This window comes from Labrus mixtus, unplaced genomic scaffold (genome assembly GCF_963584025.1).
Source record: "Labrus mixtus unplaced genomic scaffold, fLabMix1.1 SCAFFOLD_80, whole genome shotgun sequence".
NCBI classification, from domain to species: Eukaryota; Metazoa; Chordata; class Actinopteri; order Labriformes; family Labridae; genus Labrus; species Labrus mixtus.
In genome coordinates, this window is record NW_026870173.1 from 60,337 (window position 1) to 85,000 (window position 24,664).

The 24,664-nt window shown below is 44.7% G+C and overlaps 2 protein-coding genes and 1 long non-coding RNA gene across 13 annotated transcripts in view; 1 reads left to right on the forward strand and 2 right to left on the reverse strand.

The window, feature by feature from the left end:
- Positions 1 to 3,884: 3,884 nt before the first annotated feature.
- Positions 3,885 to 16,338, reverse strand: LOC132965600 (guanine nucleotide-binding protein G(olf) subunit alpha-like). Its single transcript, XM_061033759.1, has 13 exons — positions 16,118 to 16,338; positions 12,869 to 13,009; positions 12,700 to 12,772; positions 12,277 to 12,331; positions 11,679 to 11,798; positions 9,216 to 9,313; positions 8,962 to 9,016; positions 8,811 to 8,884; positions 8,524 to 8,582; positions 6,417 to 6,537; positions 5,445 to 5,575; positions 5,071 to 5,138; positions 3,885 to 4,448 (listed from the first exon to the last, which is right to left on the reverse strand). The coding sequence occupies exons 2-13, from the start codon at positions 13,002 to 13,004 to the stop codon at positions 4,302 to 4,304; spliced, it is 1,137 nt and encodes a 378-aa protein (XP_060889742.1). The 5' UTR covers positions 13,005 to 13,009; positions 16,118 to 16,338; the 3' UTR covers positions 3,885 to 4,301.
- Positions 16,339 to 16,865: 527 nt separating this feature from the next.
- LOC132965599 (synaptonemal complex protein 2-like) overlaps positions 16,866 to 24,664 on the reverse strand; it is an 11,229-nt gene continuing 3,430 nt past the window's right edge. For 3 of the 5 annotated variants that reach the window (XM_061033756.1, XM_061033755.1, XM_061033754.1), the window contains exons 8-25: positions 23,492 to 23,526; positions 23,213 to 23,355; positions 23,074 to 23,126; positions 22,961 to 23,006; positions 22,795 to 22,887; positions 22,629 to 22,701; positions 22,394 to 22,536; positions 20,660 to 20,786; positions 19,925 to 19,974; positions 19,730 to 19,799; positions 18,921 to 19,000; positions 18,797 to 18,839; positions 18,591 to 18,683; positions 18,322 to 18,506; positions 18,146 to 18,240; positions 17,325 to 17,424; positions 17,186 to 17,244; positions 16,866 to 17,084 (exon numbers count right to left, since the gene is read on the reverse strand). In XM_061033756.1, the coding sequence (XP_060889739.1) occupies positions 17,030 to 17,084; positions 17,186 to 17,244; positions 17,325 to 17,424; positions 18,146 to 18,240; positions 18,322 to 18,506; positions 18,591 to 18,683; positions 18,797 to 18,839; positions 18,921 to 19,000; positions 19,730 to 19,799; positions 19,925 to 19,974; positions 20,660 to 20,786; positions 22,394 to 22,536; positions 22,629 to 22,701; positions 22,795 to 22,887; positions 22,961 to 23,006; positions 23,074 to 23,126; positions 23,213 to 23,355; positions 23,492 to 23,526 (1,543 nt within the window). In that variant the 3' untranslated portion in view covers positions 16,866 to 17,029. Of the gene's footprint in view, positions 17,085 to 17,185; positions 17,245 to 17,324; positions 17,425 to 17,737; positions 17,908 to 18,118; positions 18,241 to 18,321; positions 18,507 to 18,590; positions 18,684 to 18,796; positions 18,840 to 18,920; positions 19,001 to 19,729; positions 19,800 to 19,924; positions 19,975 to 20,659; positions 20,787 to 22,393; positions 22,537 to 22,628; positions 22,702 to 22,794; positions 22,888 to 22,960; positions 23,007 to 23,073; positions 23,127 to 23,212; positions 23,356 to 23,491; positions 23,527 to 24,664 lie in introns of those variants that run through there. The other 2 variants (XM_061033758.1, XM_061033757.1) reach the window with 2 other exon arrangements.
- Positions 23,351 to 24,664, forward strand: part of LOC132965601 (uncharacterized) — a 1,436-nt gene continuing 122 nt past the window's right edge. Inside the window, exons 1-6 of one of the 7 annotated variants that reach the window (XR_009670090.1) lie at positions 23,351 to 23,825; positions 23,860 to 23,887; positions 23,924 to 24,071; positions 24,164 to 24,227; positions 24,258 to 24,397; positions 24,494 to 24,584. This is a non-coding gene — a long non-coding RNA (uncharacterized LOC132965601). Of the gene's footprint in view, positions 23,888 to 23,923; positions 24,130 to 24,163; positions 24,228 to 24,257; positions 24,435 to 24,493; positions 24,595 to 24,664 lie in introns of those variants that run through there. The other 6 variants (XR_009670092.1, XR_009670088.1, XR_009670089.1 and 3 more) reach the window with 6 other exon arrangements.

The window sequence follows — 24,664 nt, forward strand, 5'->3', positions numbered from 1 at the left end:
CTCACCTGCGTCATTAGTCTCACCTGTGTCTCTTTAGTCTCACCTGTGTCTTTAGTCTCACCTGTGTCTCTTTAGTCTCACATGTGTCTTTAGTCTCACCTGTGTCTTTAGTCTCACCTGTGTCTTTAGTCTCACCTGTGTCTCTTTAGTCTCATCTGTGTCTCTTTAGTCTCACATGTGTCTTTAGTCTCACCTGTGTCTCTTTAGTCTCACATGTGTCTCTTTAGTTTCACCTGTGTCCCTTTAGTCTCACCTGTCTCTTTACTCTCACCTGTGTCTTTACTCTCACCTGTCTCTTTAGTCTCACCTGTGTCTTTAGTCTCACCTGTGTCTTTACTCTCACCTGTCTCTTTAGTTTCACCTGTGTCATTAGTCTCACCTGTCTCTTTAGTCTCACCTGTGTCCCTTTAGTCTCACCTGTGTCTTTATTCTCACCTGTGTCTTTACTCTCACCTGTCTCTTTAGTCTCACCTGTGTCTTTAGTCTCACCTGTGTCTCTTTAGTCTCATCTGTGTCTCTTTAGTCTCACCTGTGTCCCTTTAGTCTCACCTGTCTCTTTACTCTCACCTGTGTCTTTAGTCTCACCTGTGTCTTTAGTCTCACCTGTGTCTCTTTAGTCTCATCTGTGTCTCTTTAGTCTCACATGTGTCTTTAGTCTCACCTGTGTCTCTTTAGTCTCACATGTGTCTCTTTAGTTTCACCTGTGTCCCTTTAGTCTCACCTGTCTCTTTACTCTCACCTGTGTCTTTACTCTCACCTGTCTCTTTAGTCTCACCTGTGTCTTTAGTCTCACCTGTGTCTTTACTCTCACCTGTCTCTTTAGTTTCACCTGTGTCATTAGTCTCACCTGTCTCTTTAGTCTCACCTGTGTCCCTTTAGTCTCACCTGTGTCTTTATTCTCACCTGTGTCTTTACTCTCACCTGTCTCTTTAGTCTCACCTGTGTCTTTACTCTCACCTGTGTCTTTAGTCTCACTTGTGTCTTTAGTCACACCTGTGTCTTTAGTCTCACCTGTGTCTCTTTAGTCTCATCTGTGTCTCTTTAGTCTCACATGTGTCTTTAGTCTCACCTGTGTCTCTTTAGTCTCACATGTGTCTTTAGTCTCACCTGTGTCTCTTTAGTCTCACCTGTGTCTTTTTAGTCTCACCAGTGTCTCTTTAGTCTCACCTGTCCCTTTAGTCTCACCTGTGTCATTAGTCTCACCTGTGTCTTTACTCTCACCTGTCTGTTTACTCTCACCTGTCTGTTTAGTCTCACCTGTCTCTTTAGTCTCACCTGTGTCCCTTTAGTCTCACTTGTGTCTTTACTCTCACCTGTGTCTTTACTCTCACCTGTCTCTTTACTCTCACCTGTCTCTTTAGTCTCACCTGTGTCCCTTTACTCTCACCTGTGTCTTTACTCTCACCTGTGTCTTTACTCTCACCTGTGTCCCTTTAGTCTCACCTGTCTTTACTCTCACCTGTCTCTTTAGTCTCACCTGTGTCTCTTTAGTCTCACCAGTGTCTCTTTAGTTTCACCTGTGTCCCTTTAGTCTCACCTGTCTCTTTACTCTCACCTGTGTCTTTACTCTCACCTGTCTCTTTAGTCTCACCTGTGTCTTTAGTCTCACCTGTGTCTTTACTCTCACCTGTCTCTTTAGTTTCACCTGTGTCATTAGTCTCACCTGTCTCTTTAGTCTCACCTGTGTCCCTTTAGTCTCACCTGTGTCTTTAGTCTCACCTGTGTCTCTTTAGTCTCATCTGTGTCTCTTTAGTCTCACATGTGTCTTTAGTCTCACCTGTGTCTCTTTAGTCTCACATGTGTCTCTTTAGTTTCACCTGTGTCCCTTTAGTCTCACCTGTCTCTTTACTCTCACCTGTGTCTTTACTCTCACCTGTCTCTTTAGTCTCACCTGTGTCTTTAGTCTCACCTGTGTCTTTACTCTCACCTGTCTCTTTAGTTTCACCTGTCTCTTTAGTCTCACCTGTGTCCCTTTAGTCTCACCTGTGTCTTTATTCTCACCTGTGTCTTTACTCTCACCTGTCTCTTTAGTCTCACCTGTGTCTTTAGTCTCACCTGTGTCTCTTTAGTCTCATCTGTGTCTCTTTAGTCTCACCTGTGTCCCTTTAGTCTCACCTGTCTCTTTACTCTCACCTGTGTCTTTAGTCTCACCTGTGTCTTTAGTCTCACCTGTGTCTCTTTAGTCTCATCTGTGTCTCTTTAGTCTCACATGTGTCTTTAGTCTCACCTGTGTCTCTTTAGTCTCACATGTGTCTCTTTAGTTTCACCTGTGTCCCTTTAGTCTCACCTGTCTCTTTACTCTCACCTGTGTCTTTACTCTCACCTGTCTCTTTAGTCTCACCTGTGTCTTTAGTCTCACCTGTGTCTTTACTCTCACCTGTCTCTTTAGTTTCACCTGTGTCATTAGTCTCACCTGTCTCTTTAGTCTCACCTGTGTCCCTTTAGTCTCACCTGTGTCTTTATTCTCACCTGTGTCTTTACTCTCACCTGTCTCTTTAGTCTCACCTGTGTCTTTACTCTCACCTGTGTCTTTAGTCTCACTTGTGTCTTTAGTCACACCTGTGTCTTTAGTCTCACCTGTGTCTCTTTAGTCTCATCTGTGTCTCTTTAGTCTCACATGTGTCTTTAGTCTCACCTGTGTCTCTTTAGTCTCACATGTGTCTTTAGTCTCACCTGTGTCTCTTTAGTCTCACCTGTGTCTTTTTAGTCTCACCAGTGTCTCTTTAGTCTCACCTGTCCCTTTAGTCTCACCTGTGTCATTAGTCTCACCTGTGTCTTTACTCTCACCTGTCTGTTTACTCTCACCTGTCTGTTTAGTCTCACCTGTCTCTTTAGTCTCACCTGTGTCCCTTTAGTCTCACCTGTGTCTTTACTCTCACCTGTGTCTTTACTCTCACCTGTCTCTTTAGTCTCACCTGTGTCCCTTTACTCTCACCTGTGTCTTTACTCTCACCTGTGTCTTTACTCTCACCTGTGTCCCTTTAGTCTCACCTGTCTTTACTCTCACCTGTCTCTTTAGTCTCACCTGTGTCTCTTTAGTCTCACCAGTGTCTCTTTAGTTTCACCTGTGTCCCTTTAGTCTCACCTGTCTCTTTACTCTCACCTGTGTCTTTACTCTCACCTGTCTCTTTAGTCTCACCTGTGTCTTTAGTCTCACCTGTGTCTTTACTCTCACCTGTCTCTTTAGTTTCACCTGTGTCATTAGTCTCACCTGTCTCTTTAGTCTCACCTGTGTCCCTTTAGTCTCACCTGTGTCTTTATTCTCACCTGTGTCTTTACTCTCACCTGTCTCTTTAGTCTCACCTGTGTCTTTACTCTCACCTGTGTCTTTAGTCTCACTTGTGTCTTTAGTCTCACCTGTGTCTTTAGTCCCACCTGTGTCTCTTTAGTCTCACCTGTGTCTTTTTAGTCTCACCTGTGTCTTTAGTCCCACCTGTCTCTTTAATCTCACCTGTGTCTTTAGTCTCACCTGTGTCTCTTTAGTCACACCTGTCTTTTTAGTCTCACTTGTGTCTCTTTAGTCTCACCTGTGTCTTTGTAGTCTCACCTGTGTCTTTAGTCTCACCTGTGTCTTTAGACTCACCTGTGTCTCTTTAGTCTCACCTGTCTTTGTCTCACCTGTCTCTTTAGTCTCACCTGTGTCTCTTTAGTCTCACCTGTCTCTTTAGTTTCACCTGTGTCTCTTTAGTCTCACCTGTGTTTGTCTCTTTAGTCTCACCTGTTTGTCTCTTTTGTCTCACCTGTGTCTCTTTAGTCTCACCTGTCTCTTTAGTCTCACATGTGTCTCTAGTCTCACCTGTGTCTTTATATTTACGTGGACACGCATCAGAAACAAATTGATTTAAAACTTGTTTGAAGAAGACTTTGATGTTCCTGTGACTGAAGTGAGTGAAAAAATACAACACAACAGCTTCCCATTAAATAAATCTTTATTTCATCTTTCAGGTACATAGTTAAATGTTCCCATGAGAGAAAACTGAATGACATCACAGTCAGGATCAGCCAATCAAAGGAGAGATCATTATCAACTAATTATTTTAAGTTAAAAAAACATGAAAAAAAAAAAATTAAATTGTCTACATCACCCACCCCAAGAGGGTCAGACTGTAGTCATGACAATGACAGGAAATCCACATCCTGTGATGCCTTTCCATAAACAACATTACCCACAATCCCCTGCACCAGATACAAAAAAGAGACAGCAGGAAAGACTTTTAAATAACTAGCTGAGTGATAAATGATTGTGATCTGTACTGATAGCATTGATAGTGGGCGGGACCAGGTAAGATTCCCACAACCAATCAGAGAAGCTCGTATTGGCGCAGGTGCATGCGCTGGATGATGTCACGACAGTCGTTAAAAACGCGACGTATGTTTTCCGTGTCCACGGCGCAGGTGAAGTGAGGATAACAGTAATGTTTCCCATCGCCGCTCGCCGTGCTGATCCTCTGTGAGACAGACAGGTCAGAGAGAGACAGATAGGAGGAGAAAGAGACAGGTCAGAGAGAGACAGACAGGTCAGAGAGAAAGACAGGTGGAGAGAGAGAGACAGACAGGTCGGAGAGAGAGACAGACAGATCGGAGACAGACAGACAGGTCAGAGAGAGAGACAGGAGGAGACAGAAACAGGTCAGAGAGAGAGAGACAGGAGGAGAGAGACAGACAGGTCACAGAGAGAGAGACACAGGTCAGAGAGAGAGACAGGTCAGAGAGAGAGACACAGGAGGAGAGAGAAACAGGTCAGAGACAGAGAGACAGGTCAGAGAGAGAGACAGGAGGAGAGAGAAACAACTCAGAGAGAGACAGGTCAGAGAGAGAAAGACAGGTCAGAGAGAGAGAAAGACAGGTAGGAGAGAGAGACAGGTCAGAGAGAGAGAAAGACAGGTCAGAGAGAGAGAGAGACAGTAGGAGAGAGAAACAACTCAGAGAGAGAGACAGGAGGAGAGAGACAGACAGGTCAGAGAGAGAGACACAGGTCAGAGAGACAGACAGGTCAGAGAGAGCGAGAGAGAGAGACATACAGGTCAGAGAGAGAGGGACAGGTCAGAGAGAGAGAGACAGGTTTATTACCAGAAACTCGTCTCTGATGAAGAACTTGGCTCTGGTCACTCTTGGGTCTTCATCAGCATCTGGAACAGCTACACACAAAAACACACAAAACACAAAAACCACAAAAACACACAAAAACACACAGGTTCACTCAGGTACAGAGAACAAAAAGTTAATTAATTTTGAGGAAAAAATAAATTTGATGTAAATACAAACTTTATATGAAATTTGACCCTACGAGAAAAGTATGTAGCCCCGCCCCCTGAAAATCAAATCAGCTGTTCTGTTCAGAGATTCCCACCTGAAGGTAAATCACCTCAGAGTTAGACTGAGAGTCTCCTCTCTGAAATAGTCCCTGACATCACCTTGATTTGTGTGTATTTGTTGTTGTGTACCTTCAGCAGGAACTTGGTAGTTTGTGTATTCAGGGAAATAATCTTCGAGTTTAGATTTTCCTGCCAGAATCTTGTCAGCAAGGACGTCCTGTTTATTTAGGAACAAGATCACCGAGATTGTCTTGAGAAACCTGCAGCCAATCAGAAAGAAGAGAGGGTTAACTACAGCCAATCAGAAAGAAGAGAGGGTTAACTACAGCCAATCAGAGAGCAGAGAGGGTTATCTACAGCCAATCAGAAAGCAGAGAGGTTTAACTACAGCCAATCAGAGAGCAGAGAGATTTAACTACAGCCAATCAGCGAGCAGAGAGGTTTAACTACAGCCAATCAGAGAGCAGAGAGGGTTAACTACAGCCAATCAGAAAGAAGAGAGGGTTATCTACAGCCAATCAGAGAGCAGAGAGGGTTAACTACAGCCAATCAGAGAGCAGAGAGAGTTATCTACAGCCAATCAGAGAGCAGAGAGGGTTAACTACAGCCAATCAGAGAGCAGAGAGGGTTATCTACAGCCAATCAGAAAGAAGAGAGGGTTAACTACAGCCAATCAGAAAGAAGCGAGGGTTAACTACAGCCAATCAGAAAGAAGAGAGGGTTAACTAAAGCCAATCAGAGAGCAGAGAGGCAGAGAGGGTTATCTACAGCCAATCAGAGAGCAGAGAGGGTTAACTACAGCCAATCAGAAAGAAGAGAGGGTTAACTACAGCCGAGCAGAGAGGGTTACCTACAGCCAATCAGAGAGCAGAGAGGGTTAACTACAGCCAATCAGAAAGAAGAGAGGGTTAACTACAGCCAATCAGAGAGCAGAGAGGGTTATCTACAGCCAATCAGAGAGCAGAGAGGGTTAAGGTTAACTACAGCCAATCAGAAATAAGAGAGGGTTAACTACAGCCAATCAGAGAGCAGAAATAGTTAACTACAGCCAATCAGAGAGCAGAGAGGGTTTAGAGCCAATCAGAAAGAAGAGAGGGTTACCTGTTGGTCCAGATGGACCTGAACAGGTCGAGGGACTCTCGGAGCCGGTTGGTGGAATTGTCCTCTCTGATCACCATGTTGTAGCTGCTGCTCGCCGCCACAAAGATGATGGCGGTCACATCTGAAAAAGACTCAGACTCAGCACCTGTTCACACACACCTTTCTGTTCACAGAGACCTGTCTGTTCACACACACCTTTCTGTTCACAGAGACCTGTCTGTTCACAGAGACCTGTCTGTTCACACACACACACACACACACACACACCTGTCTGTTCACACACACCTTTCTGTTCACAGAGACCTGTCTGTTCACAGAGACCTGTCTGTTCACACACACACACACACCTGTCTGTTCACACACACCTTTCTGTTCAAACACACACCTGTCTGTTCACAGAGACCTGTCTGTTCACACACACCTGTCTGTTCACACACACACACCTGTCTGTTCACAGAGACCTGTCTGTTCACACACACCTTTCTGTTCACACACACCTGTCTGTTCACAGAGACCTGTCTGTTCACACACACCTTTCTGTTCACACACACCTGTCTGTTCAGAGACCTGTCTGTTCACACACACCTTTCTGTTCACACACACCTGTCTGTTCACACACACACCTGTCTGTTCACACACACCTGTCTGTTCACACACACCTTTCTGTTCACACACACCTGTCTGTTCACAGAGACCTGTCTGTTCACACACACCTGTCTGTTCACACACACACACACACACCTGTCTGTTCACATACACCTGTCTGTTCACATACACCTGTCTGTTCACATACACCTGTCTGTTCACACACACACCTGTCTGTTCACACACACACCTGTCTGTTCACACACACACACACACACACACACACACACACCTGTCTGTTCACACACACACACCTTTCTGTTCACACACACCTGTCTGTTCACACACACCTTTCTGTTCACAGAGACCTGTCTGTTCACACACACCTTTCTGTTCACAGAGACCTGTCTGTTCACACACACCTTTCTGTTCACAGAGACCTGTCTGTTCACACACACCTTTCTGTTCACACACACCTTTCTGTTCACAGAGACCTGTATGTTCACACACACCTGTCTGTTCACACACACCTGTCTGTTCACACACACCTGTCTGTTCACAGAGACTTTTCTGTTCACAGAGACCTGTCTGTTCACACACACACACCTGTCTGTTCACACACACACACCTGTCTGTTCACACACACACACACCTTTCTGTTCAGAGACCTGTCTGTTCACACACACACACCTTTCTGTTCACACACACCTTTCTGTTCACACACACCTTTCTGTTCACAGAGACCTGTCTGTTCACAGAGACCTTTCTGTTCACACACACACCTTTCTGTTCACAGAGACCTGTCTGTTCACAGAGACCTGTCTGTTCACACACACACCTGTCTGTTCACACACACACACACACCTGTCTGTTCACACACACACACCTTTCTGTTCACAGAGACCTGTCTGTTCACAGAGACCTGTCTGTTCACACACACACCTGTCTGTTCACACACACACACACCTTTCTGTTCACACACACCTTTCTGTTCACACACACCTTTCTGTTCACAGAGACCTGTCTGTTCACAGAGACCTGTCTGTTCACACACACCTGTCTGTTCACAGAGACCTGTCTGTTAACACACACACACCTGTCTGTTCACACACACACACCTGTCTGTTCACACACACCTGTCTGTTCACACACACCTTTCTGTTCACACACACCTGTCTGTTCACAGAGACCTGTCTGTTCACACACACACCTGTCTGTTCACACACACACACGTCTGTTCACACACCTTTCTGTTCACACACACCTGTCTGTTCACAGAGACCTGTCTGTTCACACACACACACCTTTCTGTTCACACACACCTTTCTGTTCACAGAGACCTTTATGTTCACAGAGACCTGTCTGTTCACACACACACACACCTGTCTGTTCACACACACACCTGTCTGTTCACACACACACACACACACACACACACACCTGTCTGTTCACACACACCTGTCTGTTCACACACACCTGTACACCTGTATGTTAAATTCAACTATTCATAAATCTTACTCACCATTAAAGCACTGAATCCACTTCCTGCGCTCGTCGCGCTGTCCTCCTACATCAAACATACTGACAGACAGACAGGTGTGTTTGTCAGGTAATTAACAAACAGGTAAATATTCTAAATAAATGTCACTAGAAGATAAAGAATGGTTCTAAATATGTAAACATGATAATATTTGATCTGACTGTTGAAACTAAAGTTCCCATAATGCTTCAATAACTAACTGCAGCAGTCAAACAGAAGAGACAGGTAATTGAAGCAGGTGGACAGAGGGGGCGGGTCTTAACACTCACTGGAAGTTGACCTTGTCGACCTGAAACCTGGTTTCAAAAATCCCTGAAGTCAAAACACGACAGCGCAACAGATCCTGCAGGAGAAGAAGAAAAACCATTTAAAAACATCCGACTCATCACAAGGCTGCGATGTGATTGGCTGGTTCATTACCTGGTCCGTAGGTGTGTAGTCTGTTCTTCTGACTGAGTCTAACCTGTCCAGAAAGCTGAGTGAACACACACACACACACACACACACTTTGGTTATTCTATTCTTAACGTAATGCGGCATCCGGCCCCTCAGGGTTAGCGGAGCGTTATGATTGGTCCATTGGGAAAAAATGTTGAGAGGAAGTCTGAGTCAGTCTGTGTGTGTGTGTGTATGTGTCCATTTTGTCAGTCTGCACCGTTTCGTGTTCGTCTTACAACTTAGCGCAGTCGATCAGCTGATATTCATTGGAGCGTTCGAAACACGCCTTCACGCCGTCGTCTTCCCACAGCTTCTGAGCGTGCTCAAAGAAGTCCTGAGAGAGAGACACGAGAATAAATAGATTAATGACGGACAGAGAAGAGATGAACATCACAGAGTTTATATCTGTGGAGAATAAAAGAGGACTAAGAATAGAGCCCTGAGGAACACCTGGGGAACGTCCATGGAGTCCAAATGATCATTTTTATTCTACGATTAACAACAACTTGAAACTGGAAGAGTCTTTAATAAGAAATAAAATTTAGGTAAAATTTTTTTTTACAAATCAAACAAACTGTTCAGCAGCGATCACCAAGTCCATGCAGAAAGGTCAGAAAATTCCGATTCAAGATTTTAGAGACTAAAACATTTTCCCTTTATGCAGTTTTTAAAAAAAAAGGTTTTTTGTTCAGTGAACAGAACGAGAACGTGAAAAAACTGAAACTCAAGAATTTGACTTAAAAATCTAGAAACAGTTTCTAAAATCACTGAAGGTTGTTCATTCACTCCCTTTTATTTATTAAACATATAAATAATACAAATTACATGTTTAAACATCAGCCTGTTCAGGTGATGATCTGTGTAGTCATTTAATGTTTACGTGTGCTTGCATACCTGTGTGTGTATGTGTATCAAAAACGGCAGAAGATAAGACACAGGAAGACATTTGTTTTGTCTCTTTATGTCTTTAGAGACAGGAGATGTTTGGATAATGAGGCCTCAGGTGGAAACACACACACACACACACACACACACACACACACACACACACACACACACACACACACACACACACACACACACACACACACACACACACACACACACACACACACACACACACACACACACACACACACACACACACACACACACACACACACACACACACACACACACACACACACTTGAATCCCATGTTCACCTCTTACATCATGTCATTATCATCATTTAAACAAACAACAGACTCTTGTGGTGCTTCAAATGAACAGTTCACCTGTTGCTGGTGAGTTCAACTGCTCATGGCTGCCTTCAGGTGAGACTTGTTGACTCTGTTAACCATGAAACTCTTCTGTCTTTATAACAGAGTGTGAACGTTGACCAAAAGGTATTCCCCAAGGCTCAGTTCTTGGCCCTTTGCTACTTAGTCTGTTTATAAATTATTATAAATATAACTTGCCCTGAGGCTGGCTGCCCAACTGTTTCGGTTTCTCCATCAGAAAACTGTGCTACCCGAAAGTTTAAATGGTCGGAAATAGAGAAGGTTCATGAGTTCTAGTTCTTACGAATAATTTTAGATCCACAGCTCAACTTTGATAAACATGAAAATCTCTATGTAAACAGGGTGAAGTGTTCTGATTTCTGTTTGTTGTCCCAGCTGTATTTACCAGTCATGTATCAGCAGGAAATGACCCAGGCTAATGACATAGCAGCTCCTCTGCAGTGTTCAGGTGATGATTTATTGATCAACAGAATATCTGTTCTACTTCAAGAAATTTCAAATTGAGCCACAGATCTGCTCGATGCTGGATCACAAACTGTGTTATGATTCCCTGACTTGAATGAAAACTATTGGTCCGGCCTCCATTCAACAAACAAACATCATATAAAGGAGTTTTCTTCTCCCCTTGAGTACAGACCTGACTTGGACTCAGTGGAGCGTGATTCTTCAGATTCAGCTCAAAGTCGACTAACAGTTGAAAGTTTTGTTGTTTTTTGCGCTCATTACTCCACATTCTCATTTGAGTTTAACCATTAAACCGTTTTGTCTTCTTATCTTGGAACAACAATTTATTCTATGATAGGATGTTTTTCCAACTCATGTCATCATGTGACCTAATAACCATATCACACATGTCCAATACAGCAAGCACACACACTGACGGTCCAGTGTGTGTGAGGGTCAGACCAGCGACAAACAAACGTCTTCTAACCATTTCTAGATTGACTGAACTCTCCTAATCTTAATAATCCACCAAACTGAACTGAACCACTATTTAGATCCAGAGTTTGAATCCAAACACATCACGTCCAGAACAATCCACTGAACTGTTCAAAAAGCTCCACTAACCTTTCTTTGACACTTGATAGCAGCTTATAACAGCCAATGAGAGCCTTTGTTGAAAGGAGGTACTGCCCCCTTTTCTGACGGCCAATTACACGCGACCATGCCAATGACTGACATTTCTTGTAGCCAATGAAATTCTCTGAACATGGTTCTGCTGTTTCTATCAGCACGTCACGCTCACACCAAGGAGTCTGCTAATCTGCATCATGATGTCGTTATTTATAGTTATTATAGCAAACTACAAACCTGCAAACTACAGAGCCTCTAATAATAATAATTTATCCTTTATTAATGTAATCACAAGAACATAATGATTCAACACAAAGTGTGTGTGCGTGTGTGTGTGTGTTACCTCAGTGTATTCAACGTCAGACAGCGGGGCGATGCTCTTGATGTACTCAACTCTGAACTGGTTGCCAGGGTTACCCAGAGGAATGGGCGGAGTCAGCATACTCATGGCTGACACGATGGTCTGTAACACACACACACACACACACACACACACCAACATTTTAATGTTTTAATTACATAAATGACGATACAGGTGAGGTGATACAGGTGAGGTGATAAAGGTGATGTGATACAGGTACGGTGATACAGGTGAGGTGATACAGGTGAGGTGATACAGGTGACGTGATACAGGTGATGTGATACAGGTGAGGTGATACAGGTGACGTGATACAGGTGAGGTGATACAGGTGAGGTGATACAGGTGACGTGATACAGGTGAGGTGATACAGGTGAGGTGATACAGGTGAGGTGATACAGGTGATGTGATACAGGTGAGGTGATACAGGTGATGTGATACAGGTGAGGTGATACAGGTGATGTGATACAGGTGAGGTGATACAGGTGAGGTGATAAAGGTGATGTGATACAGGTGATGTGATACAGGTGAGGTGATACAGGTGAGGTGATACAGGTGATGTGATACAGGTGAGGTGACGTACCACGATGGCGTCCTTCACATTCTTCCTGATGTCTTGAACCTTCTGCTGCTTCTCTCTGAAAACAAAGATTTCATCAGAGCAGACCTCGGGTGTGAAGGCCTGTCAGTCAAACGCTCTAACTCTTCTACCTTCACTCTAAGTGTAAAACACAAACACGCCCATCAGGGTCACTCTTCCTTAATGACCAAACAGAATCAAGAAGCATTGTCAACAACAATGGTGGAGGAGAAATTAATCCAACTCGTCTTTTCAAGGGAACAATTTCAGGTGTAGAGCTGCAGCTAACACCAGGACACGATAGGTTTCCTTTGTTTCATGTTCTCTTGGTGATATTTCCTCAAATATAAGAAAGTATTAATCACACAGAGATGAACACCTGGACACTCACAGTGGTTTGAATGAAGCAATAAAAGTTGAACTCACTCAACATTAAAACCGTCAACATGAAGAATCCTCATCTGCTTCACGATGGTACTTTTACCTGATTCTCCTGCTCCTGCAGACAGACAGGTGAGAGAGACGGATGAGAGGGTGAAGGTTGGAAAGACAGACGTGAAGCTAAGTAGAAAATAGGTGAGCGACACAGACTCACCGAGTAGTAACAGTCTGTGTGTAGCTTTGTACGCCTGCCTCTCTTTCTGCAGCTGTCTCTCGATCTTCTTGTTCGCTTCGCGTTTCGCTTTTTCATCCAGACGTTCTTCCTCCGTCTTCCCTCCCAGACAGCCCATCTCACCTGCAACCACAGAAACTAGTTCAACCAGTGAGAACAATAACATTACAGCCAGTGACAACAATACCAGTTCAACCAGTGAGAACAATAACATTACAGCCAGTGACAACAATACCAGTTCAACCAGTGAGAACCCTACCAGTTCAACCAGTAAGAACCCTACCATTTCAACCAGTAAGAACAATACCCGTTCAACCAGTGAGAACCCTACCAGTTCAACCAGTAAGAACCCTACCATTTCAACCAGTAAGAACAATACCCGTTCAACCAGTGAGAACCCTACCAGTTCAACCAGTAAGAACCCTACCATTTCAACCAGTAAGAACAATACCAGTACAACCAGTGAGAACCCTACCATATGAACCAGTAAGAACCCTACCATATCAACCAGTAAGAACCCTACCAGTTCAACCAGTAAGAACCCTACCAGTTCAACCAGTGAGAACCCTACCAGTTCAACCAGTGAGAACCCTACCATATCAACCAGTAAGAACCCTACAAGTTCAACCAGTAAGAACCCTACCAGTTCAACCAGTAAGAAGAATACCAGTACAACCAGTGAGAACCCTACCAGTTCAACCAGCCTGTTTCCCACAATGCAAAGGGTCAGGTAAGAGGTCAAAATGACGGACAGCAGCGTCCATTGTAACAGAGGAAATAAACCACACAAAGACCTCCAGTTCTCTAAATGAATCTCTCGTCAGCTGTTTTCAGACTCTAAGTGGACGCTACTGTAGCGGCTTTTGACGTCAGCTGGTCTGTTGTTCACTTCCTCATTCCAAGACCAGAAACCAGCTTTAGCCGGGCCTGGTGTACTCGTGGTACCTACGGTCTCTAAATGTACTATGGGAGGTAGAGCCTTCAGTTATCAGACCTGCTGGTGGTACCTACAGTCTCTAAATGTACTATGGGAGGTAGAGCCTTCAGTTATCAGACCTGCTCCTGGTACCTACAGTCTCTAAATGTACTATGGGAGGTAGAGCCTTCAGTTATCAAGCCTGCTCGTGGTACAGTCTCTAAATGTACTATGGGAGGTAGAGCCTTCAGTTATCAGGCCTGCTCGTGGTACAGTCTCTAAATGTACTGTGGGAGGTAGAGCCTTCAGTTATCAGGCCTGCTCGTGGTACCTACGGTCTCTAAATGTACTATGGGAGGTAGAGCCTTCAGTTATCAGACCTACTCGTGGAACCTACAGTCTGTAAATGTACTATGGGAGGCAGAGCCTTCAGTTATCAGGCCTGCTCGTGGTACCTACAGTCTCTAAATGTACTATGGGAGGTAGAGCCTTCAGTTATCAGACCTGCTCGTGGAACCTACAGTCTGTAAATGTACTGTGGGAGGTAGAGCCTTCAGTTATCAGGCCTGCTCGTGGTACCTACAGTCTCTAAATGTACTATGGGAGATAGAGCCTTCAGTTATCAGGCCTGCTCGTGGTACAGTCTCTAAATGTACTATGGGAGGTAGAGCCTTCAGTTATCAGGCCTGCTCGTGGTACCTACGGTCTCTAAATGTACTATGGGAGGTAGAGCCTTCAGTTATCAGACCTGCTCGTGGAACCTACAGTCTGTAAATGTACTATGGGAGGTAGAGCCTTCAGTTATCAGGCCTGCTCGTGGTACCTTCAGTCTCTAAATGTACTATGGGAGGTAGAGCCTTCAGTTATCAGGCCTGCTCGTGGTACCTACAGTCTCTAAATGTACTATGGGAGGTAGAGCCTTCAGTTATCAGGCCTGCTCGTGGTACAGTCTCTAAATGTACTATGGGAGGTAGAGCCTTCAGTTATCAGGCCTGCTCGTGGTACCTACGGTCTCTAAATGTACTATGGGAGGTAGAGCCTTCAGTTATCAGGCCTGCTCGTGGTACAGTCTCTAAATGTACTATGGGAGGTAGAGCCTTCAGTTATCAGGCTTGCTCGTGGAACCTACAGTCTGTAAATGTACTATGTGAGGTAGAGCCTTCAGTTATCAGACCTGCTCGTGGTACCTACAGTCTCTAAATGTACTATGGGAGGTAGAGCCTTCAGTTATCAGGCCTGCTCGTGGTACAGTCTCTAAATGTACTATGGGAGGTAGAGCCTTCAGTTATCAGACCTGCTCGTGGTACCTACAGTCTCTAAATGTACTATGTGAGGTAGAGCCTTCAGTTATCAGACCTGCTCGTGGTACCTACAGTCTCTAAATGTACTATGGGAGGTAGAGCCTTCAGTTATCAGGCCTGCTCGTGGTACCTGCTAGGGGTAGGATTGAAACTTTACTTTTTTGATAAATCTTATAGTTAGGGCTGGTTCAGGTATGGACCAGCTCCTAGTTATGCTGCTATAGGCTTAGACTGGCGGGGGACCTGGCACATCTCTCTCTCTCATAAATAAACAGAAGAAGCAATAAGCACAGTGAGAGAATCAGAAGAATAATAAATGATGTTCAAAGCACAGGGGATGGAATATTTTACAAATTTAAATACAAAATGTGCTGTGTTGAAAAGTTCACGTATGTGTAAGGCTCTGAGCAACAAATACACCCAGTAAAACCAGTAAGCCCAGTATGTGAGCTCAGTGAAACCAGTAAACCCAGTTTGTGAGTTCAGTAAACCCAGTATGTGAGCACAATGAAACCAGTAAACTCAGTATGTGAGCCCAATGAAACCAGTAAACCCAGTATGTGAGCACAATGAAACCAGTAAACTCAGTATGTGAGCCCTGCAAAACCAGTAAACCCAGTATGTGAGCCCAATGAAAAAACCAAAACCAGTAAACCCAGTATGTGAGCCCAATGAAACCAGTAAACCCAGTATGTGAGCCCAGCGAAACCAGTAAACCCAGTATGTGAGCACAATGAAACCAGTAAACTCAGTATGTGAGCCCAGCAAAACCAGTAAACCCAGTATGGGAGCACAATGAAACCAATAAACCCAGTATGTGAGCCCAGCAAAACCAACAAATCCAGTATGTGAGCACAATGAAACCAGTAAACTCAGTATGTGAGCCCAATGAAACCAGTAAACTCAGTATGTGAGCCCAGCAAAACCAGTAAACCCAGTATGTGAGCCCAATGAAACCAGTAAACCCAGTTTGTGAGCTCAGTGAAACCAGTAAACCCAGTTGGTTGTTCTGACCTGTAGCTGTTGGTGATCACTGAGCCGTCCACACCTGAATGTTTCCTTTTCCGTCCATTAAAGTCCAAAGAAAAAAACAGCTTTTCAACCAATCAGCAACCCCGTCTGTCCAGGTAGAGTCCAGAACAAAGCAGATCTCGAAGTGATTCTCTGATGTTTTGTTGCACAGTGAGATGAACACCTGAGCATCTCTCTCTCTGCCCCCCCACTCACCCCTTCCCCCTCCCCTCCTCTATTAGTGTCTCATTAGTCCTCTTGCTGTTTTTTTGTCTCTTCAGGGGATTTGACTGTTTTTCCTCTCGTGTCAGTTTGCTGCCTGACAACCAGCCGGATCACAAACAAACACTGAGTCTCTCCTGGTCCGGACTCTGTTAGACCTGGTTCACTATGTCTGATCTGTAGCCAGTCGTTATACAGATAATGTGTTTAATAATGTTTTTATCCATTACATTCAATCAACTCTAAATATTCTCCTTTGATCTTATAGTATCCATGTCGGTGTTTATTATGTGTTTTAGGGCTTAAAGTCTCATTTGTATCTGTAATAAATTAAAACCTGTTCATGAACGCTCACACTGCTTTCCTGGAGGAGAAAATTAAATTGATCTAAATCTTAATTCACACCTTTAATGTGAGAGATATAATTCAGTTCCTTCTGTTTTCTGATGTAGCGGGATTGTCTCCCCCTTGTGGCCCTTTACAGAACACACTTCAGGTCAACAGTGTGTTGGAGGTACAACTCAATTGATTTGATCTGTTTTGTATTCTTTATTTGTTTTTTTAACCTTCAGCAAAACAAAAAATCAGATACTTTAACAATGGGGAAATACAAAAGTGTTAAATCTGAACATTTGGTGAGTGGAACAAAAACAGACAGCTCTGATCAGTCCAGAGGCATCCTCTCGTCTTCTCTCATTGGCTGGCTGGACCCTCCATGCTGGACCCTCCACTCTCTAAAGTCTTCAGCCTGAGGTAACAAAATTCAGATCCAGAGAGTCAGATAAGGTCTGAACAGGATCCAAACCAGATGGTGTTAGTGTAGACAGGTTTACAGCGTGTCATAATCACCTGTGCAGATGTTCATCACAGAAAGAGCCAAGTCGCTGCATCTCAGTGTGAAAATAACTCTGAAAAGAGAACACCAGGTCTGAGGACTAAACCTGCTCTGGATTCTGGTCTTTACTAAAACACTAATCACTGTAAGTACCAGGATGTGAGTGTTCATGGAGTTCAGGCTGGTCGAGTTCTCCTGCAGACGCTTCAGCTGATCGTTTACACTGATGTCAAACCTCTGCAGCAACAATAACCTACACACACACACACACACACACACACACACACACACACACACACACACACACACACACACACACACACACACACACACACACACACACACACACACACACACACACACACACACACACACACACACACACACACACACACACACACACACACACACACACACACACACACACACACACACACACACACACACACACACACGACAGGTGGGCAGTACCTGTGTTCATGGACAGGTGGGCGGTACGTTGTGTTGACAGGCAGGTGTGTTGGGGTGGGCAGTGCCTGTGTTAATGGTCAGGTGGGTGGTACCTGTGTGAATGGACAGGTGGGCGGTACGTTGTGTTGACAGGCAGGTGTGTTGGGGTGGGCAGTGCCTGTGTTAATGGTCAGGTGGGTGGTACCTGTGTGAATGGACAGGTGGGCGGTACCTGTGTGAATGGACAGGTGGGCGGTACCTGTGTAAATGGACAGGGGGGCGGTACCTTGTGTTGACGGGCAGGTGTGTTGGGGTGGGCAGTACCTGTGTTAATGGACAGGTGGGCAGTACCTGTGTTAATGGACAGGTGGGCAGTACCTGTGTTGATGGCCAGGTGGGCGGTACCTGTGTTAATGGACAGGTGGGCAGTACCTTGTGTTGACGGGCAGGTGTGTTGGGGTGGGCAGTTCCTGTGTTAATGGACAGGTGGGCGGTACCTGTGTTGATGGACAGGTGGGGCTTACCTGTGTTGATGGACAGCTGTCAGCAGGGATGAGACATGTTGTTGACATTCTTTTAAAGACAGAAGAATTTCAGCTTCCACGTTCTTCCAGCTTTCCTAAAAAAACCCCGATAATAACGTTGATTAATGATTACTGGTAGTTATTGTTCAGTCATTGTTACCTGTGTGTATACTGACCGTGAAGTTTTGTTCCAGCTGTGATTTAAAGGTGTTGAAGGCTGCTGTGACACCAGATGTCAGGTCTGATTTTGGCTCCGCCTCTGACTCTACTACAGACTCATCCTTTTCCTCAAGTGGACCAGTCCATTCCTCAAATAACTCCTCCTCATCCTCTGCTGGCTCCACCCCCTCAGGTGAGGACTCTGAGAAAGGTGAGCACAACATTTATGAAGCAAAGTGATTCATTCAACTTTAACAAGAATATAGAAAGGAGTCTGACAAACCACCTATCAGTACTGAGATAGACTCCTCCCTCTCTGAGTGAGGCTCCACCCTCTTCTTATGGGCCCACATACCCTCAGTTTGGTCTGACAGGTAGCCTACACCAGAGAAAAAGAGTTATCATGTAACTGTCCTGTGTGAATGACTGCTTCTGCCTGCACCAGAAAAACAGATTAAAGATTTAAATGACTAAAAGTAAAAGAATGAACACCTGACTCTGGAGCAGCTCTTTTCCTGTCTGAGCTGAAGAATTCCTGCTTAAAGAAAGAAAAAAGTGGTTAGCGGAAAACAGGAAACAGCTGATGTTTGTTATTTAAGCAAAAACTGAATTCAACCTTTTTCAAAGGGGAGCTTCTTCCTCCAAACTCCTCTGTTTGTTCCTTTGAGATCTGAAGCTCCGCCCGTAAAGGAACACCTGAGAGAAAGAGAGGTCAAATCCATGACTGTTTGAAAGCTTACTACATACTACTATTAACCATAGTATGCAGTACTGACTACTCCGTTGGACAGCAGTGTGTAGTGTGACCTCCAGTCGGTGGTTATTCTGCAGTACACCAGGCTAAGCTGAACAACAGACCAGCCCATTCATTTAGATTTTCTTGATTTAGAGAATCAACAAAGAGAACTGGAGGTCTCTTTATGTGCTTTGCTCTGATTGAGATTATTTCCTCTGTTACGATGGACACTGCTGCCATTTCCATCTCTAACCTGGCGCTGTGCATTGTGGGAAACGGTACACAAGGGAGACTGGTCTGATGCATAATGTTGATTTTTCTGTGTATTTTGGGATTTCTGCATAATTATAGTAACGTAGTGGTTTCAAACAGCCCAGATTTCTGGCATTCGTACATCAAGTTACGGTTTCCTCGATAATAAAAGCTGCAGTGTTACCGTTTTTTAACTCTGCCTTTGTCTGAGCCAGGTTAGCTTGCTGCTAATGCTAGCACAATATTTCCTGCAACTGTTTCGCCAGGTTGAAACATTCAGGCTTTTATTTTGAAGCAGTCACCAAACAGTCCTATTTCTGATCTCTTTGTGGTCATTTGATTGATTGAATGACTAACATGAACATGAAGAGGTTCTGGCCCAGCCATCACCTGTGTTTGTTACACTGTAAACCAGGAGCAGTTAAATTCAGTCTGACCTGAGCAGTATGTGGGAGTTGAGTGTATGATCTGATCAAACAGGAACTCTGCAGAGTGTCGCCTCGGAGTCTGTAACAACAAAACAGTTCAACATTGATCTCACTTAGCGTATAGCAGCTGCTGTTATACAGTGTACTTTTAACAGTTGTTTTTACAGTGTAGATTTATGGTGTAGTTTATTACAGAGTAGTTACCTTTGTTACTGAGGAGTCTTCTTCACTGCCGGGAGACGATAGAGGTAAGACTGAACACACAGACAAAAAGACATTAGCTGTTAGCCGTTAGCTGACATGAGATGTTTGCACACATTCTTCCAACATTTCATATCTTATCTTCTCATGCTGATTAAAAGCTTTGTTGAAACGGAATACTATATATATTATTAAACATGATGGTCAAGCTAACAAGCTAAATGTGGCTAGCTGTTAGCTGGTACATCCATTTGGTCCAACTCTTTTCCTTGTCAGTTGGATTGTTGTTTGTTTTACAGACATGTTGTAGAAACATTGTGTTGTTCCCACAAAGCAACAAGTTGGTCTTATATTTATGACATCCATTTTACTTTATGCTTGGCATTTGCTGTCGTTGCCATGGTTATGTTAGTTGTGCGTTCTGCTTCAGTCAGCTTGCTTCCCTATTGGCTGTTGTTCAGTTCCAACAGGATTTCTAATCGTAAATATTGAACACGATTAATATTTACGGTTTCAAATCGGAGCGACCCTGATCGTCTTCCGAGCAGATCGGGGAGGTTAAAATCACACGCCTCACACCATGGTGGAATCTGGCAAGATAATCAGGCCTTGGTGACTTTGGTTGGGCCCAAAATCAGCCTGATTATCTTGTAGTGTGTACCCCGCTTAACTGAGCTAAAAATGATTTTTCTGTTGGTTATTCATATTTCATATCATTTTGTGTGTGAACACACTCACTCTTCAGTTGACTCTTGCTCTGTGGTTTCTTCCTGCTGTAGGATCTACTACTCTGTCTGTCTGCAGAGGGGCACTGAACCTGGATTGAACCACCCGGACCTTTAATGTGGGTAGAACTCTTTTCTTTCTGTGTGTAGGAGGAGAGAGAACAGCTGATGGTCCTAGGAAATACTTAACATCAGTGTCCCTCTAAGAAACATCTGTCTCTGTAACACCGGAACATTGACATTAAGCTGATGGTGAATGTTATTATGAGTCTGACACAAACTACAGTCTGAAACATCAACTACAGTCTGACACATCATCTACAGGCTGACAAACTACAGTCTGAAACATCATCTACAGTCTGACACAAACTACAGTCTGAAACATCAACTACAGTCTGACACAAACTACAGTCTGAAACATCATCTACAGTCTGACACAAACTACAGTCTGAAACATCAACTACAGTCTGACAAACTACAGTCTGAAACATCATCTACAGTCTGACACAAACTACAGTCTGAAACATCATCTACAGTCTGACACAAACTACAGTCTGAAACATCAACTACAGTCTGAAACATCATCTACAGTCTGACACAAACTACACTCTGAAACAACTACAGTCTGAAACATCAACTACAGTCTGACACAAACTACAGACTGAAACATCATCTACAGTCTGACACAAACTACAGTCTAAAACATCAACTACAGTCTGACACAAACTACAGTCTAAAACATCAACTACAGTCTGACACAAACTACAGACTGAAACATCATCTACAGTCTGACACAAACTACAGTCTAAAACATCAACTACAGTCTGACACAAACTACAGTCTAAAACATCATCTACAGTCTGACACAAACTACAGTCTAAAACATCAACTACAGTGCGACACATCAACAACCAAAAAACTAAATACTGATAGGCTGCTATCAGGAGCATATCTACGTTTCTACGGGCAGAGACAGGAGTGTAAACAGACAGGTGTGCAGACAGACAGTAGTGTAAACAGACGGGTATGCAGACAGATAGGTGTGCAGACAGACAGTAGTGTAAACAGACGGGTGTGCAGACAGACAGGAGTGTAAACAGACGGGTGGGCAGAGAAACAGGAGTGTAAACAGGCGGGTGTGCAGACAGACAGGAGTGTGAACAGACAGGTGGGCAGAGAGACAGGAGTGTAAACAGACAGGTGTGCAGAAAGACAGGTGTGCAGAGAGACAGGTGGGCAGAGAGACAGGAGTGTAAACAGACAGGTGTGCAGACAGACAGGAGTGTAAACAGACAGGTGGGCAGAGAGACAGGAGTGTAAACAGACAGGTGTGCAGAAAGACAGGTGTGCAGACAGACAGGAGTGTAAACAGACAGGTGTGCAGACAGACAGGTGTGCAGACAGACAGGAGTGTAAACAGACAGGTGGGCAGACAGACAGGTTTGCAGACAGACAGGAGTGTAAACAGACAGGTGGGCAGAGAGACAGGAGAGTAAACAGACAGGTGTGCAGACAGACAGGAGTGTAAACAGACAGGTGTGCAGACAGACAGGAGTGTAAACAGACAGGTGGCAGAGAGACAGGAGTGTAAACAGACGGGTTTGCAGACAGACAGGAGTGTAAACAGACAGGTGTGCAGACAGACAGGAGTTTAAACAGACGGGTTTGCAGACAGACAGGAGTGTAAACAGACAGGTGTGCAGACAGACAGGTCTGCAGACAGACAGGTCTGCAGACAGACAGATACCGTGAAGACTCTCCCGGCAGCCTCCTCCAGGTCTCGCTGATGTTCAGAGTTGAAGGTCAGCTCTACTGTTTGACCTCGGCTGTTGTGGTGCAAAATGGGATTGCTGAGTCTGACGCAGAGGACGGTCTCTGCCACAGTGCATCCTGGGATATAAAGAGTTTCATCATGTTGATAAGAAAACCGATCCAAGCGTTGATTTAAGTTATAAACTATAGAGCAGTTAAAACAGAGATACCATCGTGTTTGTGCTGAACACTGAAATGATCCACTTCTTCCTTCAGCAGGTGTACAGACCCCCACAGGAAACCCTGAGAACCACAACAAGAACCAGGAAACAGATTTTAAACTGATTAAAGTATGACGGGAGCATAACTTTGTAACAGTGGAGTTCAGAGCAGCACCTGAGGTTCATCAATGAAGAAGCTCACACATCCTGAGCTGAGGTTAAAATCGATCCAAAACTCGTCCAGTTTCTCGTCTTTTGGACGAAACAGCTGAAGGAAGAGAACATGCAGTAAACCTGTGTGCTTCCTGGAGTGTGCCGTGTTAATGGGTTCAATGTTTTACCTCCGTAGAGTCAAGGAAAGCTCGGAGACAGGGGAAGGTGTAGACCCTGAAAGACAGAGCGAAGTCAGTTTTCACATATTTTGACTCATTTAGGTTTTTTAAAGGTTCATCACCTCCTCTGGTCTCCATGGTAACCATTGACAAAGTTCAGAAAACGGCGACAGTCCTGGAGAAAAAGAGAGAGAGATCGGTCAGAGACAGACAGGTAGAGAGACAGGTGCTCAAACCAGGCGTCAGGCGCCACTATCCTACCACTTCAAAGTCTCCGTCTCTGATGTCACAGAAGGCACTGCTGATGCCACGGCTTGCGAACCACTGATTGGCTCTCTGCTCGCGGTCCTTCCTTAGGGTCAGACGACACAGAGCCTCCGACAGGCTGACCTGCAGCTCATAGTCTAAACCAGCAAATAGAAAGCAGAGTCAAAGCTTCAAACTGCCATCAGTTCTCATCATGATCCGACTTTATGCAGACGATACCTTCCTTTATTAACCAAACAATAAATACAGCCATAAGATACACATTCAACTCACCTCCTGCTGTCAGGACTGCTGCTGCCATCTGCCATCTGTCAGACACACAGGTAGACACACAGGCAGACAGACAGACAGACAGGTAGACACACAGGCAGACAGACAGGTAGACAGACAGGGAGACACACAGGTAGACACACAGGCAGACAGATAGGTAGGTAGACAGACAGGGAGACACACAGGTAGACACACAGGCAGACAGACAGACAGACAGACAGACACACAGGCAGACAGACAGGTAGACAGACAGAGAGACACACAGGCAGACAGACAGGTAGACAGACAGAGAGACACACAGGCAGACAGATAGGTAGACAGACAGGTAGACACACAGGTAGACACAGGCAGACAGATATGTAGACACACAGGTAGACACACAGGCAGACAGATAGGTAGGTAGACAGACAGGGAGAAACACAGGTAGACACACAGACAGACAGGCAGACACACAGGTAGACACACAGGCAGACAGACAGACAGACAGACAGACACACAGGCAGACAGACAGGTAGACAGACAGAGAGACACACAGGCAGACAGATAGGTAGACAGACAGGTAGACAGATAAGTAGACACACAGGTAGACACAGGCAGACAGATAGGTAGACAGACAGGTAGACAGATAAGTAGACACACAGGTAGACACAGGCAGACAGATATGTAGACACACAGGTAGACACACAGGCAGACAGATAGGTAGGTAGACAGACAGGGAGACACACAGGTAGACACACAGGTAGACACACAGACAGACAGGCAGACACAGGCAGACAGATAGGTAGACAGACAGGCAGACAGATAGGTAGACACACAGGTAGACATACAGGTAGACACACAGGCAGACAGATAGGTAGACAGACAGGGAGACACACAGGTAGACACACAGACAGACAGGCAGACACACAGGTAGACAGACAGAGAGGTAGACACACAGATAGACACAAGCAGACAGACAGAGAGGTAGACACACAGATAGACAAAGGCAGACAGACAGGCAGACAGACAGGCAGACACACAGGTAGACACACAGGCAGACAGACAGACAGACACACAGGCAGACAGACACACAGGTAGACACAAAGGCAGACAGACAGACGGGTAGACACACAGATAGACAAAGGCAGACAGACAGGCAGACACACAGGCAGACAGACAGGCAGACAGACACACAGG

Excerpts from the sequence above, each read along its gene's own strand:
- LOC132965600 (XM_061033759.1), bottom strand. The coding sequence starts at position 13,004 with ATGGGCTGTCTGGGAGGGAAGACGGAGGAAGAACGTCTGGATGAAAAA. Across the intron at positions 11,799-12,276 it reads ATGTGAAGGACGCCATCGTG|ACCATCGTGTCAGCCATGAG; the intron begins GTACGTCACCTC and ends TGTGTGTTACAG. Across the intron at positions 5,576-6,416 it reads AGGTCCATCTGGACCAACAG|GTTTCTCAAGACAATCTCGG; the intron begins GTAACCCTCTCT and ends GATTGGCTGCAG.